This window comes from Podarcis tiliguerta (assembly GCF_965153285.1).
Source record: "Podarcis tiliguerta genome assembly, chromosome: 6".
NCBI lineage: Eukaryota > Metazoa > Chordata > Lepidosauria > Squamata > Lacertidae > Podarcis > Podarcis tiliguerta.
In genome coordinates this window covers 63,399,898-63,421,023 of record NC_139539.1, presented here as the reverse complement: position 1 = coordinate 63,421,023, position 21,126 = coordinate 63,399,898, and the positions used below count along the sequence as shown (strand labels likewise).

Below are 21,126 nucleotides of genomic sequence, written 5' to 3'. Positions count from 1 at the left end.
TGAGAACTGTACATATTGTGATTATATCCATCCCCCCCCCCCGCCCTGCTGCCTTTGGTGTGTCATTTGTGTGGGTTTTGGGGTTTTTTGTGTAAGCAAGGCTAGACACATGTGTTCCAATAGAAAGGTGCGTATGTTCTGACCGGGTCTTTTCTACATCCTTTCAAAATATAAATATCAAATGTTCATTTACACTGGGATTAGTTCTGCACCCAGGCCCACTTTGCTTTTCATGTTAACTGAGCTCCTGTTGAGAGGAGCTACAACATGTCTAAGGGCAAAGTATTATTTGTTGTTGCTGTATGTAAGGACATGCTGCAGCATCGATTCCATTGCCTTTTTCATGGACTTGGCTACTTGCACTTCTGCTCTTTCAAGGGAGGGGTGCTGGCAGTCTCCCCTGTACAAGTGGAACTTTCCACAGGGAGCTAAGCCATTTGAAGACGTCATCACAATTCCTCAGGCATGCATGCTATGTGCATTATTTCAGTGGTGTGGCTAGCTGCCTCAAAAATAGCACTTAGGCACGATGCAGCTCCATTTGAATGTCTTAACATGTACACAGGGCTTTGCGCTGATGTACAGAAATACACCTCACCAGTATCAGAGCATACGCATATGCCTTAACATGAATGGCAGGGGTAGCCAATATGAAGCCCCCTGCCCCGAAGCTTTGAACTACAAATCCCATCATTTCTCACCATTGGCTGTGCTGACTGGGGCTTATGAGAATTGTAGTCTAAAACATCTGCAGTGTTAGGTCAGTTAGAAGATTACTTTATCTAAAAATGCTGAGATTCCTGGGTGAAGACTGCATTTTTGTGTTTGTGTGTGGGGGTGTAACACCAGAGTACAAAACATCCCCATGCCACCATCTTCATCTGAAGTGCCTACAAAAGGTAGATGCCACATAGTGTTGGTTTTCTTCACATGTTGACCTTGCAGTTTCTCAGTAATTCAGCCATCATGGGCCATGCATCAGTGCTGTGTGGCCTGCAGGGGTGCAGTGCTGTCAAAGATGGGACATTGCTCTCCAACTCTTGCCCCGCTCAGCATGGTCAATAGACAGGAGTGATAGGCGTGTCATCTACTGGATGTGAGCCACCCATGCTGAAAATGAACAGAATAGCGAAGACTAGCAGCACAATCCTATCCATGTTTACCCAGAAGTAAGCCCCATTGACGCGTGGGACACGGGTGGCACTGTGGGTTAAACCACAGAGCCTAGGACTTGCTGATCAGAAGGTTCGTGGTTCGAATCCCCCAACGGGGTGAGCTCCCATTGCTCGGTCCCTGCTCCTGCCAACCTAGCAGTTCGAAAGCACCTCAAAGTGCAAGTACATAAATAGGTACCACTCTGGCGGGAAGGTAAACGGCGTTTCCGTGTGCTGCTCTGGTTTGCCAGAAGCAGCTTAGTCATGCTGGCCACATGACCCGAAAGATGTACACCGGCTCCCTCGGCCAATAAAGCGAGGTGAACACCGCAACCCCAGAAGCTGCCACGACTGGACCTAATGGTCAGGGGTCCCTTTACCTTTACTAAGCCCCATTGAATTCTGTGGGTGGGATTCCTGCCTAAAGGAGGACTGGGAAGGTGTTGCTTTTCCTCATTTCCATCACCAATTTAACAGACACATTAGAATCCCCTACATGTGTAAATATGGACTGGGCCCCTAATTTCAGCAATAGTGGATTGGCATATGAAAGAAGAGAGCTTCTCCCCCGTGCAATTTAATGCTTTCCCCTCAAATGGAAAATGATCACGTTTTAAATTACATGACATTGATGAGAATAAAAACAAGAAACAATTAGGTTCCGTTTTTGAACATGATCGGGCTGCGTAAGGGCAACCGGGAATAGACATAGGGTGGGCAGGAAGAGAGTTGGGGAAATAGTGTGGGGTCAACCCCCCCCTCAATGAATGTCTTAGCATCACTTGTCCAGATGCACACTTAGCATGCTCAACAGGTCCCAGCTCAATCCCAGCTGCTTGGAAGTTGCAGAAGGAAGGAGAGAGAGGGAGTAGGAGGAAACAAGTAGGTGGAATGATTTCTCTGTGTTTCTGCTTGTGTCAGGGTGGGAGAGGAGGCAAAGGCAAGCGTTTCCTCTGCTCCATCCTCTCCACTAAAAGGACATAAGAACACAATATGTGTGTGGGCATCTATTGGATTGGGGGAGGGCAAATGGACTCCTGTTGCGCTTCCTTGCATCTTACCACATGGTGCAGTGTGCATGCATATGTCTGTGTGCATGACTGTGGGTAGTAGTGGCCATATACATGGAAGTGTGTGTTGATACAGGAGACATTATTCTCTCATTTATTGCCTCTTATTTATTAAGGGCCTAAATTACTTGCAGCATGCAGTCAATACAGAACAATAACACTGTCCATTGGCTTGCAATTAAAATAAACGTTTGGTAGTCTCATTAATTTTATCCAGAAAGAGTTTTAAGCTGTGTAACCAAAGAGCTCTCAGAGCAGTGTACATTGTACAGCTGTAGATGAAGCACGGCTAGAATTCACAAAGCCCTTAAGAAAGAAGCATACATAAAACAACTATAATTAAACATCGGGGGGGGGGGGGCACACCAGAATTTTTAAAAATCAAATATAGAGAACAGGGTAGGCTTCATGATTTTTTTTTAAGTTTCTGCAGATGTTTAAAACAATATGGTGGAGGAACCTTCCTAATAATAGGAAGTTCTAAAGCGCAAGTTTTGCCGTAACACAACCATGGCATCCATGCTTAAACAGCAATTTGGTCTGCAGATGCTAGCAGGTGATAGCATTTATTTCCACGCTGCAAAGAGGTTCATCTCCTGATTTCTGCAAATAAAGCAGCAGTTAAAAGTACAGGAGGAGTCACACCCATATTTGGCCAGTTGGCCACCAACCACTTGGATGGTTTTTCTTAAGGTTGGCCGAATGCCTCCACTCTTTGAGCCTGGGTGTCAGATGCAATAGTTAGCACATCCCTGTGAGTCCCAAATGGCGGACTCCCCCGCCCCTTCAATATATTTAGCCTTCACAACTCTGGATGTTTGCTTAGACTTAGAGATATAAAAGCAGTGTTTGATCAAGGCTCTTGGACTTCAGGGAATTCTAACGGGCTGTGCAAGAGCCATTTTCACTTTGCAGTTATCTGTCCTTATGGAATCTAGTCCCAGATTTCCTGCAGTGGTGACCAGAGATGCCATAGAAAATGAAACCCCCGTATCCTTAATAGTTGTGCAGATCAGAGAATTTCAGTAGAGGCCATTTTCCTCTTCAGCACCAGAGCATGACAAGCTGCCCCATGTCTGAAATACACTTTCTGTGTCTGCATTCATTCCCACCTGTATTTCCATTTCTATTCTGGGATTGCTAATGCATTGTAAAAGGTACATAAAGTAGTCACATAAAGCATCTCAGCCTCTCTTGCTTAAACCTGTGTATATAAATAGTTTTTCAGTGTGGTTAAAATGAAAATTGAAAATTATTTTTCTATTGAGAGATTTAAATTGTTGTACTTCTGATTGGGGCCGGTGCTACCATTTGGCAGAGGGAGCCAGCTACCCCAGGCATCAAATGCTGACAGGCAGGAAGTGGTGGCGAGGTGTTGGCAGACAGGCTGAGTTTGTCACTTGGTCTGCCCCACACCTCCTAAGCTAGCCTGCTGCCTCCAGGCACAGCAGATAATGTTGCCTGCGATGAGGTAAGATTCATGGATGATATCTTGTTATTTGCCTCAAGCGGCAAGATGTCTTGGGCTGACTCTTTTCCAGGCACTCCTTTTCTTGTTCATATGTGAATGATGTGCAATACTTCTGCTTTCAAGGTGTGAACTCTTTGTGGCCATTGAAACTTCCAGAATGTCTCTGAGGTATGTCAAATTCTACTGTGGAATAATATCTGGTCAGTGTTCTCCACCCTCCTCCCCATCCAAAGCAATCTATGATATTTATGAATTTTATGGGTGAATAAATTTGTTTATTAATTGCCATGGATTCAGATTTTTTTCTATGATGTGTATATGGAAGTATAGCAGCATGAACATATCAACATGCTTTTTGTGTGATTTTTCATTACCATACTTCTGGAGGGCTGCCTCACATTCTTAACATCATGAATAGTGTCACTTCTGCATACACAACATATATTTAGAACACATTCCACCCCCCCCCAATGAATCCTGGAAACTCCTTGGGGCTGAGGTCCCTTCGGCCCCTCCAAAAAATTTTTTCAGGGGGCTGCCCCCCCAAGCTAATGGGCATTGCCATTCAAATGGTGTGCATACGCAACATCTTGTGATAGATTATGCGGGCTGGGGGCTTATCTGGCCCCCCATATTTTATTCAAGTTGGTACCCCTGCTGGAAACTGTAGCTTGCCCCTCACAGAGCTAAAATTCCCAGCATCCTCAGCAAACCATGGTTCCTGGGATTATTGAGGTGGGGAAATATGCCTTAAATGTCTGGTGTGCAAGCAACCCAAGCCATCATGAATTGCATCGTTGCTGCAGCTTTCACCCAGTGAATCACACAGAAGCGTACAGCATCAGTGGTACCCATCTCCTGGATTTCCCCAGCCCACTCTGTTTTCCAGACTCTGATCCACTCCCTTTTAAAGCTGGAACTATCTAACAGCAATGGGTTTCGCAATTATGGAGCTCATATGCACAGGCAATATTGGCATTTGCATACTGCATGCAAAATCCAAGCGGTGTAGCATTAAGGTATGCAGCCTCCGTTTCTTTCAACCCGGCAATAGTTTTGGAAGGTTTACAAGAGATCAGGTTAAATTGCTCAAGGGGCTTACATATGGTCTACTGGCTGCCAGTTAGTCATCCCCGAGGTAGTCCAACCAGCTGCCAAAGTTCAAAGCCTTTTGTGCAGATCTATGACGTGTCCACAGTGCACTCTTGGGTGGACATGCTGAGTTCTTGGCTTCTTTGCCACATTTTTGTTTTTTAAAAACCATGTAGATAATAAATTAGCAATCTGAGTTTCAATCAGGTTCCCAACAATTAGCGATGCTGCAGCAGCAACAGCTGGTAACTGGATGGTCCCGAAAACATCTCAGTGGGATATTTTCTTTTATATGTATTTCAAAGGGACTTCATTTCCGGGAAAGGGACAAGATTAATTTGGCCTTAGTAAATAACTTGAAGACTCTGTATTGGGCTGGAATTTTGGTACCCAAGAAAGAAAAAGATCATTTGAATTAATAATTCTTTCCTTCTGAGAAGCATGCTTTCCCCCAAAGACTTGATATTCCTTCTACAGAGACCAATTAATTGAGGCAGTGCTTTCTTCTAATAGCCAATTATATTAATTACCAGTAAAACAACGTGTTTGCTTTGCTAGAATCCAACCAGTATGGCTTTGTCAAACGCTTTGCATTTCAAACTGCTCAAGTCTACGGGCAACCACTATCTAGGAATCAGCAAACGAAATGCAAATTCCCCATGAATGTGGAAGGTCAGGTGCTAGCAATGGGACTGGGCAATTAAAGGAGGCATAGCTCTTCCCCCGGCTGATCCCCTTGTTCTATTTCTAGTCCTCATTAATTTCTTACACTTGGATGGAGCTGCTAATGGAGATTCATTGTACAGAAAGAGTTGGCACTTTTCACTGGCAGGGCTCCTGGGCCTTTACCAGCTGAGTGTCAGGCGTTTGACAGGAGGAATGGTTCCCGATACAACATCGCCCTACCCTGAAATGCTGCCCCAGTTGCATTCCCAGTGCAGCTCTTAAAATGCATGGGAGTCCTTTCCTACCACAAAACATTGGCTTACTCTAACTCAGCAAATCAACATGTTACCTACTCCTTAAGCATATAGAATGGCCTCAGAGAAGTCTGAACTTACCCAGGCAAATTCTGCCATGGGGAATTGTAACTCTGATTAGCCCCATGCTCCCACCTGGACTGTTCATTTCAAAAGGCGCTAATGGAACTGAGGAAATGGTGTGCTTTTCAGGTATACAGTGGTACCTCGGGTTAAGTACTTAATTTGTTCCGGAGGTCCGTACTTAACCTGAAACTGTTCTTAACCTGAAGCACCACGTTAGCTAATGGGGCCTCCCGCTGCCGCTGCGCCGCCGGAGCACGATTTCTGTTCTCAACCTGAAGCAAAGTTCTTAACCTGAAGCACTATTTCTGGGTTAGCAGAGTCTGTAACCTGAAGCGTATGTAACCTGAAGCGTATGTAACCCGAGGTACCACTGTACAGACACGCATGGAAAAGGTCCATCTATTATCTGTGCATTCTTCGACTTTGGAGAAGGTTCTAGGTTCAACCCCTGGAATTTCCTGGTAGGGCTGGGAAATAACCCACCCCCCCGCAATAGGAAGTGCTGGAGATCTGCTGCTGTTCAGTGTAGATAATCCCAAACTAGATGGACCAGTGGCCTGACTCAGTGTGAAGCAGCTTCCTATGGCCACAAACCTCTGTTTATTGTTTTACCCAGATGAATCTGCCTGAAACGAATGTGTAAGGCCTCCTGCTTCAGCAAACGCTCCCGTTCTTTTTGCTGTGAAATTTCAGAGGAGGTTTCTCTCCAGCTCTCCGGAGAATTTCTATGACCAACCCCCACCCATTCTCTCCATTTCCCACTGATGTATCATCCCTCGCAGTCATCTTGGCATCTCAGGTGTTCTTCCCACAATCGTTGCTTTCAAATGCACACACGCTCTTGGCTTCATTCCCCGACCCTCTACACACACACACACACACACACACACACACACATAGAGCAGAAATTGCTCATTACTGTAGAAAGAACAGATCAAAGTTCACATTCGGCTTTTTGTATCACATGTGTGGGCTGTGTCTTAATTGTGCCTCTTGTGCTCAGTGATGCTCAGCCAGGCAAAGAGAAACCTGCAGAAAGAGAGGCTATGAGAAGGGGAAAGGCTGGCAAACTTTTCAAGAACCACTTAATGTTTAAAAATGCTTCCCCTCCCTCTACCCCTTCGTTGAATAATTCACACTTCAAAAGGATGCAGCTGTATTATGCATTAAGTATCTCCCTATGTATGAAAAAGCGTAAGGCTGTCATCACCTAGCCCCCTTTGGAGGAGCTGCAGTGCCACATCGCAAGCCCAGATTTGCATGAAGTCAGGGTTGGGTAGGGGAATAAAACAGAAGTCAGATTGCATAACAGGAGTGGCTGTGGCGTGGGAGCCCAAAGGAAAGGACTTTGAGGGTGGACTTCATCCACAGAGGTGCACTCCTTTGTCTCTTGAGACAGATGCCAACAACCACCCCCTAATAACGTATTAACCTTGTATGAGTCGAATAGCTTCTCCATTAAGTTTATTTGAGCCCAGGATTTGGGTTTTTGGGGCAGACCTGACAGACATCAGTAACACTGCCTTTCTCTATGTGTGCACAAGGTGTTTGTGTCAAAACATGTCCCCCAGAAACACAAAAACACCGCTGAGAGGAAGGATTCCTCAGGCTACATTTCATGCGGCATTTTTGTTTTAAGGGCACTAGGTGACACTGTGGAGCAGCATTCATGCGAGATGAAGAGCTGTGGTTCTCTTCCAGCATTTCAAAGATTTATGCAGGACACAACGGTGATAGCGACATGCATAGCTAGCTGCCCTCTTTCGTTCCTTGTCCCTCTGTCTTGCAAAAGTGTTTGTATCACGAACACAAATGAGCTACAGAGCAGCATTCTTCTATGCAGGTTTGATGGTGGCTGTGAATTGCTGAGAAAAATACTGAATTATCAGAAAGAAAGAAAGAAAGAAAGAAAGAAAGAAAGAAAGAAAGAAAGAAAGAAAGGCTGGATCCAAGGTTTGAGGAGGGGTTTTGGTCCCTGGAAAAAGAGGAGCACTGCAATCTCCTTCCTGCTACACAACAGAGCTTCCTAGCCCAAATCCCTTATCTAGGGCCAATGGGAGCAATATACCATTGAGACTTCCTGCTTGCTTTTCTTGCCTGCTGTGACACACACACACACACACACCACCAAATGCTCCTGCACAGGCTGATGGCTGTGGAACACAACAGGATGGTTTATTCTGAGTCAGTCCATTAGTCCATCTAGTAGGTGCCAGACTTTGGGCTCCTAAACTTCAGCAGCACCCCATGTGACGCTACAATTCAGCACCCCTGCTCCCCTCTCATGCTCTGTTCTACAGCCTTGTTGTGGCATCCCCTGCTGCAGGGCACCCAGTGTGACTGCCCTGGTCATGCTACCCTAAAACCACCTCGTCATTCTGCAGGTTACAACCCTAATACCAGCAGTTAGTCTTTAGTGCTCTGTTCAACAATGGGCTCCTTGCCAGGGCACAGACACTGTCAGCAAGTGTCTAGTGATGCCCACCACTGGGATGCAGCAAAGTGTCTAACTAAATAATAAAAAGGGTCTTCTATTGCTTTCTAAAAATGAATGGATCCCATTTGTATGCTACCTTCTTTGCAGCTTTTTTGCACATTTACCTGAGTGGCCTACTCACATGAACAGCATAGTGTCAGAGGAAGCAGTTCATGGGAGCTTGGAAACAGGAAGTAAATAAAATTACACTAAAAGATGGGAAGCTCTTTACTTGCTTTGGTCTGACTGCTTCCTCACTTCTTCTGAAGGCTGCACACGCAAGGTAGGCTCTGTACATTTTGAACTTTATGAAGAGGCTCAATCCAAAGAGAATTAATCATCTGTCTGATTAAATCTATACAATCGCAACTTTGGCTCTCTCTAGTCCCCTGAGGTGGGCAAGGGAATAAAGAACTCTGTCCTCATTTACACAATTGTTTTATTGTTGAGCTATGCAAAACTCAAATGAACATTCAAGAGAGGATTAACATAATGTGTTAAACTGGCAACTTTAAACAGAACGGCCACAGAAAGACAAGCCCGACCTCTTGGCACCAATCAGCTGATTAAACTGAATAATACAACTTTAAACTACACTGCATTCCAGTATGACTCCAAGACATCCACAACATATCTGTACCTGAACATCTCACTAAGTTAGTTGGGTGCTTTGAGATGCATCAAGCCAAGAAGCCCTGGAAGATATAGACAGCATTAGATAGAGTAGGACCATACAGCATGCTGGAACCACTAGCCTAGGCTTCAACAAGAGATGAGATCCAGGGACTTGTAGCTGAAAGAGAAGGAGAGGAGGTTATCCCACGGGACATGAAGCTGAGCAATCCATTTTCTCCATTAAGCTTGAGGTGAGAAAGGCAAGGTAATTGTCACACCGTGGGAAGCCCCCAAATTGGGACCTCCCACAGTGTAACAATTACCTTTCTTTCCCAACTCATGGGTAATGAATAAAAAATATTCCAGACTCTGATTATGTTCCCTGGCATGGATGCAGTATATCCCAAGGGTAAACTTGGTACAACCCCAAACTTTGACAGATTTATTTCCCCCCACACACCGCCTATAAATTGCTGGCACAGAAAGAGAATGGTTGAAGAACAATTTATGATGGAAGCATTAGCTATCAGTAAATAAGCAAGCCAACGTGGGGCTCTTTGATGTAACATATGATGACTGGGAGCCGTGTTGACACCAGGAAGAATTGTTGCTGCTGCTTCGTGGAGAAACTCTGGGCAAGTAGATGGTTCCTGCTGTCAGGCACTGTCTTCAAAGCTGCCGCTGTTGCTGCAGGAATGAAATCGCATCGTACTCATGGGATCCGACACGTAACCTGTGGAAGGTGAAGAGTAGCTCAGGTGAGCGAGTCACAAACTCCATACAGCCCAGCAAACCCTTCTCCCTCCCCTCTCCGCTTCCAACAGGCCTCTGTATTTATGAAGGTATAAAAGGATGTTTTCGCTAACTAAATAAGCAATGCACAGATTTGCTCCCAGGAAAATGTGTTTCGGGCAAATCTCTTTGCTACCTGAAATGCCCAAGTTTAATGCTATTCTCTGAAGGAAAATGCTAGGAGGCGAAATATGAAATACAGATACGCAGGCCATTCAAATGCAGTGTAGTCACAATAGCCATTTAAACTGGTGGCCGACACAAAATGGGAACCAAGGTATTTAAATACACTGTCACATTTCTATTTGATTTTTAAATATACCTATTTTGACCTTGAATGGGAGATCCAACAGTCAACAATAAGCAGCCTGCCAGAAATAATTATGCCCTTAATCCTGGGCAATTATCATGACAATAGCTGCTATTGCAAGTACCAGGTTGTCTATTAAGGACTATTATTATTCCTTTACCATCTGGGCCACTGGTCAAATGTGATTGCTACTATTATTCTTCTGCTATAATATTTGTCATCCTTGCCTAGTCATTAACAGTGCAATCCTATGCATGCCTGCTTAGAAGTAAACCCATTTGAGTTTAATGGGACTATCCACCCCACCCCCTGGAAAGAGTGTACAGGGTTCCAGCCTGTCTTTCTAAACATCAGGGTAATATTATATGGAGATATTATGTACAAAGGCCAAAAGGTCAGGAGAGAAAAAGTATACTTTTAGAAGTTTGTGGAGGGAAGCGGGACCCAATCTAACATCAAGACAGTCCCTATAGTACTATAATTTGGCACCTGCCCTAAAAGGCTGCAACATTCAGCACTGGGGTATAACAAAAGAGCACAACAGCACAAAGGAATGAAAACTAGTGTTGAAGACCCTGTGTGAGAGGCAGGGAAGGGGAGATCTCACAGGGTGAGATGGTGTGGGAAGAGAGGGATGATCCCAGGTGACAGCTGCAAGGGTTCACCTGTTGGTGTATGGGATAAAAGTGAGAGAGAATCTTGTAGTTTTCTCTTTCTTTTTAATCTTTCTTTCCAGGTTATTCTTTCTAGATGAGTTCGTTCTTTTTATTGTATCATGAAAAAATATCAACAAAACTTTTCAAAGAAAGAATGAAAATAAAATAAAATAAAACTAGCATTGAGGAGTTGTGGCTCAAAACAAGGACATTTCCAGGGGTCTTTAAGTGATGCTCAGCTTATGTAACTCCAGCCTTAAAAACCTCTCAAACTTGTCTCTAAATTCCAAGCTCATGGATGCATGTGGAACTGTCTCTTTCTCACACACACACAACCCAGAAGCTCTTGCCCTCTCAGTGAGAATCATGCATTCCTACAAGGCTTAGTAGTGTGTGAAAATCAATATGTGACATAGTAATGTGAAGCTTGCAACACATCTCTGAGCAAAGATCTACAGCAAGCTCAAAAGTTTTGTATTATAGGAGCCTTTCATTGGAATAAGACACATAAAAAAGGTAAAGGACCCCTGACAGTTAAGTCTAGTCGCGAACGACTTTGGGGTTGTGGCGCTCATCTCGCTTTACTGGCCAAGGGAGCCGACGTTTGTCTGCAGACAGTTTTTCCGGGTCATGTGGCCAGCATGACTAGGCCGCTTTTGGCGAAACCAGAGTAGCACACGGAAATGCTGTTTACCTTCCTGCCGGAGCGGTACCTGTTTATCTACTTGTACTTTGATGTGCATTCGAACTGCTAGGTTGGCAGGAGCTCGGACCGAACAACAGGAGCTCACCCTGTCACAGGGATTTGAACTGCCGACCTTCTGATCAGCAAGCTCTAGGCTCAGTGGTTTAGACCACAACGCCACCCACGTCCCCTATATAAGACACTTACTGGAAGTCTTATCATTACTGTTTCTTATACTATTAGGGCCCTTTCAAATATTATGCAGATGAAATCTGGACTTCTTAAAATGCTCCAGGTTTGGTATCTGCGATTGATATCCCCACACCCCAGCAGGGTCCACCTCACTGACCCCTGCCTGTCCTTGAACCCCCCTTCCCCTGCCAACCACTGAGCTCCAGCACCCACAAACTGGCTTGCTGACACCACTTTGTTTTGGCATCAATCAAGGGTGCTATACAAAAATAATCTGGTGGGCATCACAAAAATTTGGTGGTCCTATATATTATTATTTTGATAATACTCATGATAAATGGATTTTTTTTTTTTTAAAAAAAGAATCACACTTTTGTTCTGGCCATTATTCTGCTTGCCCCACAATGCTCTGCTATGCCCAGGTATCATAGGAAAAATAAATGACAGATCGTGGGAGGCTTCTACTCCTTAGTTAAGAAAAACCTGATACTCTGTGGGCTACAAGGCAAGCTTGCCTCTGAACCATGAAGGGGACACCCAAATGAGAAGGGGGCCTGCCAAGGACACTTTGCCAAAGGCTCTCTCAAACCAGTCTTACAGTGAACACTTGACAAATAATTGAAACCAATCAGAGCTTCCCAGAAGTGTACCTAAATGACACCTATGTTTGTAGACATGCTCATTGTGTTCACATTTCACAGTTTAGAGGCACAGTTAAAACTTTTTTCAGTGCAAAATGGCTCTCCAGTGGTGGCAGGAATCACAACAACCTCCCTGGAGGGTCTAAGGTGTGGTTAAAGTTTTTCCCGAGTCTTGGGGAAACTTGTCACATGCCTCGTTTCTACAATCAGTAATAGAAACATTTCCAGATCTTATTACCAAAGCTGATGGTTTGCGATTTTCAGTGTACTTCCAATTTTTGTGTGTGTGCCAGTTTCATCCCAAAGAAAATGGATTAGCCCATAAATAGAAGTTATCTTTGTTACATCTGAGGGACCTCTTACCATTTCGGTCAATAGGCGGGTACTGGAAATTTCTCCTCATTTCTTCCAGAGAAAGACCTTGAGAAGGGTGCTGTCCAGTGCTGTAAAATCGACAGGATGTCTTCATTATAGATGACTGAATATGTTATCTTTGTAATATTAGAGCTTTTCTACAGAAACAACATCCTTTAAAAAAAACCACCAGCGGAAAACACAACTGTGCTTTTTAGAAAAAGCAATTGCACAGGAAGAAAAACAACATGGATGGAGAAGGAATACATTTCCAGAACAACTTCTTCTCAGAGTTTTGAGTTTTGTTCTACAATGCTTTCGACCTGAAGAACAATTCTAGGTGACAATTCCAATATACCATAAATAATGTATCTACCCCAGTACTATCAGGTTCGTGCATGCTAATTCCTTTGTGAAAGAGAACATCACCCTTCAGACGCAAATCCAAATGTTGCTCACTGAAAATATGTTCCTTTATCCTTGGAAGCAATCAGGTAAAGACTGCCTGTACCAGCTGTTCTCAAATGATGGGCTAGCAGATACTGAGTACGCCCAGAGAGTGTGAAATAGCACCTCAAACTGCACATTAATATCCAGAGGATTCATAACAATATGTCTCTACTTGTTCATGGTAAGGTATGCAGTTATCTGAGGTTCTTTCAAAAAACAAGCGCTTCAAAGAATTTGTTGTCAAGTTGTGGCTGAAAGGACAAGCTGAAAGGATTATTCCCAGCAATGTACCTTCCTTGGTGATTTTGATAAGGGCAATTTCTAACTGATGGCAGGTAAGAAATTTATATATTGGTTTGGCAGATTTTTTCCCCTTTCCCCGGTGAAAAAACTGAAGCTTTGTTCCTAAATGTACCTTCTTGGAAGTACACATAGGACTTGCTGCCAGTAAATATACCTGTAACTGTGGAGCCTGTATGGATTTGCAGTGTTGATATTTTCCCCTTTCCCTCTCATTTTAGCAGACTCTAATAGCACCTATATAGTCTTGCTAAAATGTGCCTTTCCCCCCCTTTACGTGATATCATTGCCCAAATACAATGACATTTCCTCCTTCATAATACTCCTCTCGAAGTCTCATCAAAGCAGTTGCTATGGAAAACTGACCATGTTGCCTTCATAAATGTCTCAACACTTTCACCCATCCCTATACTTACCTTGGTTAGAATATTATACTCGAATTACAGTTTGCAATACTGTCTGTCTGTCTGTCCATCTAGCTATCTGGAGAGTGGTGACAATGCTGAGAATTAAAGTAAGGGTTATTAATTGGATCCAAGGAGCCAGTTCCGGCAAGTCTGATGTTTTGTGTGCACTCAATAGGATAGATAGATAGATAGATAGATGGATTGAAACCTGTTTAAAACAGCAAAAATCTACTTGCCACACTGCGTGGCAGACTGTGGTTTTGAGCAGGAGAAACTCAAAGACACTCTTCTTTAAATTCTGGCCACAAAAGCCATTTAACTAGCTAGCAACATTCACCAACAAATGGACTGGTATTTCAAAGCAGAGTGTTCCGAAGTATAGTAAGCCCTCAACTTACATGGGGGTTACGTTCCTGGGATCATGCCTAAAACCAAAACACATTGGGTGCAATGGTGGGTGGGATTGCCAAAGTCTTTTTTCCTGGACATTAGCTCCTTTCAACCACCTCTTTCTAACCCCTCCCCCTAGTGGTATAGCTGAATGTGCACATGTTAAATGTGGATAAATTGTGGGCTTCCTATACAGTATGGGTGGGATTCACCTACTGAACCCTGTCAGGGAAAGCCCTGTGCAAGGGTTTCCACTTACGCAATGGAACTTTCTCCTCTCCTTGCCACATGCCCCCCCTCATTTGGTTATGGGGGGAGGGTTGGGAGAGCCCCAGAGCAGCATGCAGGGAGAGGGGGATTCTTTCATCTGGCAAGCTGATATGTTTGCACAGATGGAACACTCATCACACTGCAATGTTGAATTCCACCCCATGATTCTTAATACTATGATTGTTCAGAGAAGGCATTCTGCTTTAATCCCAGTCCTATATATAACCCTGAAACCAAATGCCCATACAATGCAATGCAATGTGAGACACAAGTTGCTCCCTGTCCATGTAATGTATAACCTGCAACTCTACTCTGGGGCTAGTGGAAGAGGAAATCCACATTGTTAGAGCTGCAGGGTCCCTGCTGAATTGAAATGGCTTCTTCATTTATTAGCCTAATTCAATCCATTTATTCATTCATGCTATGTGGAGTGTCTCTGTCACTAATCCAGCTCCAAATTTACCTAAATGAAAACTAATGTATGGTTCCTAAACTGTGCTCAAGCAACAAAATCTAATGGGGGCCAAGGTCAAACGCAGAGCTCACCATCAACCCAGCATTAATATTAGTCAACGTGGCTGTCAGACATAAGACATTGCCTCAAACTCTATACACACAAACACTTCATGATTTCTGGGTCAGGCTATTGCTTTGCAGGGGCACCATTTAGCAACACTGTTTGAACTGCCAGCTTAGATTGCTGATAAACTGGGAAGAATGGAGAAAATGACTAAGGTGTACAGCTTCTGGATGCATCTATTATATCAAGGCAGTCAAAGGCGGGCAAATGCCTGGTAAAAGGACAGAAAGAAGCGTTCACACATTCAATCATAATGCGTAGAAGACAAACATGTCTGTGATACCAACATTTTTTTATTTAAAAAAAGAAAAGATCTTCATTTTTGTTAGGGCAAATACACTGGATTTTCTCCTACAGGAGCCATCCAAGGAAATGCATGCAAATAATTTGTTCAACAAATTCTGCTACATCAGAAGGTGGGAAACTGGTATGTGCTCAGAACTCAGAGCATCAAGCCATGCTGGCTTCTCTTGTAATCTTAATATGGATGTTTGAGAACTCCAGACTGACCTGATTGGTTTGGGATTCTGCTGACTTATTCACAGTGTTGTCCAAGAGCCAGTGAGATATGGGGGAAAGCAGAAACATCAGCGGCTGCTTGGTGCTTCTACCTCACTTACGTGTGTGTGTGTGTGTGTGTGTGTGTAAAATATAAGCCTGCCCTAATGGCTGCTTCATGGGCTGCAGCTGACACATTTCCACAGCCCAAATTGCCTTAAAAATGGTTGGGCTCAGGCTTGGCTACCACTGGTGGGAACATCCTGTATTAAGAGCTCCACTCAGGACTTTCCTGCTAGCAGAAGTGTAGAAGCAACTTTTAATGCTTCCCCCGCCCCCTCTCACACTGTTCCAGAGAGCTGAGGGGGAATCTGCAAAAATCACTTCCTCCGCTGTTGGAGAGATCTCCACCCACCACTGGATCAGAAGCCTCCTGTGGATGCATCCATTCTAGCCCTGGAAATCAATGTCTGGATCCAACCCAGTAAACATGCAATGGGAATCCTGAAATGAGTTTCTTGCCATGAAGACATTCTGGCAGTTATCACAAAGATTTAAGGAATATGAACATGTGTGTTTATAGGTGTACTGCTTCCTGTATGCCATCACTTTGTCTTCCTGTAGTGTGACCAAGAAACCACATGTAGGAAGCCCACTTTTGGGCAGATTAGGTACCTGTGATGTGGAATGCATTTGCCAGAGATTCTGGAGAGCTGCTGCAAGTCCGAGTAGGCAGTACTGAGATAGATGGACAAAGAGGTATAACCATGTAGATGGCTGACTTTTGACGTTTCCCTCCTTATTAAAGGTGAGAACCAGGTGGCAGCCACTCCAGATTCCCTGTGGCAGCAATTTGCTTTTATTTTCATCTTTCGGTGTGGGATAAATATTGCCTTCCTGACTTTACACAGCTTGCTTAGGAGGCCTGGGGAATGGTCAGCTTTGCAGCTCTGGGCCCCATAACCAATGGGTACTTCCAAGGGCAGAAAGATTATCAGGGCCACGGATATACAGTTAGAAATAAACAACTCCACAATCCGCCTCTTAAAAGCACACCCTGAAGTGTAGGATTTTCGCACAGAAACTTAACTGAAAGGAAACTCTAGCTGGGGAATAGGTAATCCAATATGCCAAAGGTTCCCATAGGAACACCACATCTTTTATTTATACCTGCTTGGAACAGCTGCCTCATTTGGAGTCTGGCTTGTTGAAAGTGCAGGCGGCAGCCCCTAAAGCTGAGCGGCTGCAGACTAGTCTCCCCGCTGCTAGACAAGCTTCTTGGTGCTCTCAAGCCCCACTGCCTTTCAGTGGTTATTGGCTTCTCATGGTTCATTAAAGACCTTCATGCAGCATTTTTAACTCTCTCTCGCTCTCAATCTTGTGCTCAGAAACATCCCTCCCGTCTCCTGTCCTTGTAAAGCCATAGGATAATCTGTGTGTTGGGCTGGGGGGGGGGAGGAGTGCAGCTCCCTTCACCTGTGTGCCTGTTGCGCTCTGTCTCAGAGACACACCTGTGGAGGATGCAAAGATCATACCCAGATTCCTCTCATTAGCACTGAGCCACTGGCCATGGCTCCAAGGCTTGGAAAAAAAAAAAAAAAACAGCAGCAAGATGATTAGCGAGCCTGCTGTATTATTGCATGAGGCTGCCGGCGGAGAGGTGTATGTGCCGTGCGATTTCAAAGAGAGCATCAGTGCAAATCTGGGACAACTTCTCTGCTGTGGCCTTCTCGATCCCCCTCCCCGTCCCCCTCACATTTGCTTAAGGTCTGAAAGATGGCAGGGTTGTTCTTTTTTTAGACCAACAATGCTTGGTACTTTTGCAATAATTAAAATTAAGAGGAAACTGGGCTACCCAGGAAAAAAAAAAGTATTGCTGAGCACTTAGGAGCATAACAGCAGACTGCAAAGGTTTTATCAGACGGGCTGTGCAATAGGGATACTCTGTGAAAGAGGCTGATGTTCCTGCGCATGTGCAGCATGATAGCTGAGAGCTAATCAAAGAATTATGAGCTCGAGATTCTTTAGCCAGGTTAAAAAGTTGTGTAAGAAGGAACACAGCAAGGCTATAAAAACTGTAGAGAAAGCAAGTCATGGAACCATGGCCCTGGGAAAAGGTTTCATGCACTTATTTTTGAGGGAAAGATGTAGAACAGGCCCTTTTCAGACCTTTCTAGCAATTGGGTGCCTTTGATTAACCACTATGCCAAGTTTCAGCAGTGACTTAGGTCATAATCCTTGCTTCCAAGCTCCTCTGAAAGCAATTACTATACAATCCATTACTTGGATCCTAATTTTAACTCGGTGAGTGGAACAGAAGGCCACATGGAGGATACATGTAGCAAACACAACTTAAATACGAAAGGTTATGGAGGGAAAAGCCACACTGCAAGCCCACGCTGCTCACAGCAGACTAAGCAACTCACCGTGCCCAAGAGCTGACACAGACAAATCCTGGTATGGCAAGCCAGAGGGGTCAAACACTACCATGCATGCTTGCAGAATGGAGTTTCTCCAGCCTCACCCTTCCCTCCGCAGCTCCCTGCACCCACTGAACATCTGCTCCTCAAAACCCATGGGACCTTGAGGGATAGTGTGGGATATGGAATGGTGGACCGCTAATGGAGGTGATGCAAGCCTTCCCTCAGGAAAGCATTCCACAATCCAGGAAGCTCGACTGCTCACCTGCCTCTAGGCATCTCAAGTGCTCACCTGCCATGCCTCAGGTGGTGGTGGAAGAAACAAAGAGCAGGGTCCCCTAGTACTGATCTAACTGGTTAGGGGGTTATATGGAAAGGGTGTGCCTTAAGGTAAGGAGGCTCACTCATTCATTCATGGCAGGGATAAGGAACCTGTGGTTCTCTAGATGTTGCTTCCAGCAGCCCCACTAAGCATGACCAGTGTTCAAGGATGATGGGATTTGTGTGGTCCAGCAACATCCAGCGGACCACAGGTTCATGGAGTAACAATAAGGTTAAGCTCATGCCACCACAGACAGTAGTTGAATTTGGAGCTCTCTCACTTACCATTCCAGAGCTGGGTCAGTGGTGGCAGCCATGGAGGATGGGGGAATGAAACCTTTGAATTGTGTGTGTGTGTGTGTGTGTGTGTGTGTGTGTGTGTGTGTGTGATATTAAGTGACACTATCTCAAGTTACTTTTCCCTTCCCAATTACAGAAAGAGTTGGTTGAGTTCAGTGTTCAGATACACACGAGATCCGTGACTGTGCCCAAACACTTCAAGGCATCCATGCAAGGCTACATCTATCAGAACAAAGCTGATACTCAGTTGGGTTAAAAAGTGGCTGTTGGTTTTTAAATGTCCTAGGGAAAAAATAATAACCTGAGTTGAGTTCTGTGCTTTTGAAAACAGATCCCCCCTCCCTCCACTTGGTCTGCCTTCAGTGAATTTGCTTGCATAAACCTTGAAGAGTCTTTTGAAAATATATATGTATTTTTTTATTTAAAAAATCATTAGCCATGATTCCAGGACACTGACACTCTTTTCTCAAAGAGCAGAAAGGAGCTGTGTTACTAAGACAGGACTTTGCAGAAACTTAATTAGTCTTTGGGGATATTATTTACTTCACAAGATGGGGAAGAAAACAAAGGTCTGTCACCAGCTAACACAGCTGAACTCCGTAGCTGCATTCATAGCTTCTGGGTTCGATTAAAGATTCTCTCTCTCTCCTTCTTTTTTATGCTTTCAAGGTCTCTTTTGCGGAACTTGACAGGATAATAGAATCAGATTTGTTGAATTCCGCTAAACTGTAAAGTAACGTGTCATCAGCTTCACTTACTTCTCAAATATTTTTCTGTGGTGGAGCTCATTAATCTATCCCTGCTCGCACATAAAACCATGAAACCAAAAGGGCAACTCAATCAGTTATCCAAGTGACAGGAAGTTGAACATTTAGCATGACTGCATACTATGACTGGCCACTGTCAGCAAAGGGCAGGCGGCCTGTGGAAAGCCGGTCTTTCCACCTTTGGATGCAGAGTGCAGATCCCCTAAGAGATTACAACTTTTTAGCTTAGAGAAAAGGTGAATAAGAGGTGTATACAACCACGGATGGTGTGGAGAAAGTAGAGAGAGAAAAGTTTGCCCTCCCTCTCTCATAATATTAGGGCCATGCCATGTAATGAAGCAGGAAAAAGCTACAAGATTCAGGACAAAGGAAAGCACTTATTCACACAGTGTGAAGCTAAACTATGGAATTCGCTCTCACAAGAGGTAGGCATAATGGCCCCCAGTTTGGATGGCTTTAAGAGAGGATTAGGCAAATTCATGGAGGACAAGGCTATCAGTAGCTACTAGCCAGAATGGCTGTGTTCTCCCTCCACTGCCAGAGGCAGTAGGCCTAGGATACTAGTTGCTTCTGTGATGCTCAGGTTCTGCTTGTCCCCAGGGGCATCTGGTGAGCCACAATGAGAACTGGGTGCTGGACTAGATGGGCCTGATCCAGCAGGGCTGATCCTGTGTTCTTATGATGCAAATTTCATTCTTCTAGATGTGTTAAAAAAGACAAAATGTTTTAGGCAGAGCAATAGCTTTGGGGCAGCTAGCCAGGGTGAAGCCTCCAGAGGGGTGACAGCCTGTGTGTGTGTGCGCACGCAAATGCATGTGGAGGAGGTGCCAAACTGGGTTTCTGACCCAGGTGAAATGAAGCCTTGTTTAACCCCTGTTTAGGTCTCCAAACATGCCCCCCAATTCCTTCCCACTTTAGTCATCAGCAAAAGGATATCAAAGCCTGGTTCTGAAATTTCCTGCTTGAGCAAAACCGAATCAGCTCAGTGAATTATTCTGTTGCTCAATGAGCAACTGCTCCTCCTAATTATTGTTGTTGCTGTTTAAATTATTACCCACCTTTCAGCATAAGGTCCTAGGATAGATTACAAACATTTTAAATACAGTATTAAAATACAGTTTAAAACAATTGACAGTTGCAAGAACAGAGTGGGACCATTCTGAACCTGCCTGATTGACACAAGACTGCCGACGCACACATAGTTTTTGGTCCTGGAAGGGGGTGGAATGGGTTGCCGTTTGACTGCTGATGTGCACAATGACTCAGAACACACACAGCCTGTGCAAATGGGGAATTGCCTGTATATCTCATGTGTCAGAGGTGTTTCTTCTGCCTACAGCAGAAACTGCATAATGAAGATGCCAGGCACGTCTCTGTGGGGAGGGAATGCTACAACTTGTTAGGCCCAGTCCTTCTGAGTTTCCTTACAAAGGAGACTAGTGTGAAGAGGGGACATTTAGACAAAAAGCAGCCTATGACTGCATGAAGAATTGTTGGAGGTTGAGAAACCTGGGTGTGCAAATCCTGAAATGCATTGGCTCTACCTGTCATTGGCTCTTGGCCTCTCTGGCTTCCCAATGGTCACTAGCCGCCATTATGTGCATGCCGAAGGGTCTTGCACACACCAAAAGCTGCTCTCTCTCTAGATTCTGACCTAAGCTTTCACCCCCAGCTTAAGTTCCCACAGCATTCTTTGGAACACTGTAGCGTTATGAACAGAAAGGACTGCATTTACAAGGCGAGCATTGAGCAGGTAATTTCATGCCTCCTTAACTTTGTGTGTGGGTGAGAAGGCAAAAGTAGATGTGTGTGTACCTTGCTACTTTGGGTAGCTAAAACGGGGGTGGAGGGTGTGGAAAAAATGCACTG

General features: G+C 44.5%; 1 protein-coding gene across 2 annotated transcripts in view; it reads right to left on the bottom strand.

Moving 5' to 3' along the window:
- Positions 1-8,731: 8,731 nt before the first annotated feature.
- The window catches only part of LOC310681045 (serine/threonine-protein kinase TNNI3K), a 141,858-nt gene continuing 129,463 nt past the window's right edge, over positions 8,732-21,126 (bottom strand). For both annotated transcript variants that reach the window (XM_083448407.1, XM_083448406.1), the window contains 2 exons: positions 12,564-12,643; positions 8,732-9,657 (listed from right to left, as the gene is read on the bottom strand). In XM_083448407.1, coding sequence (XP_083304533.1) covers positions 9,581-9,657; positions 12,564-12,643 — 157 coding nt within the window. In that variant the 3' untranslated portion in view covers positions 8,732-9,580. The remainder of the gene's footprint in view (positions 9,658-12,563; positions 12,644-21,126) is intronic.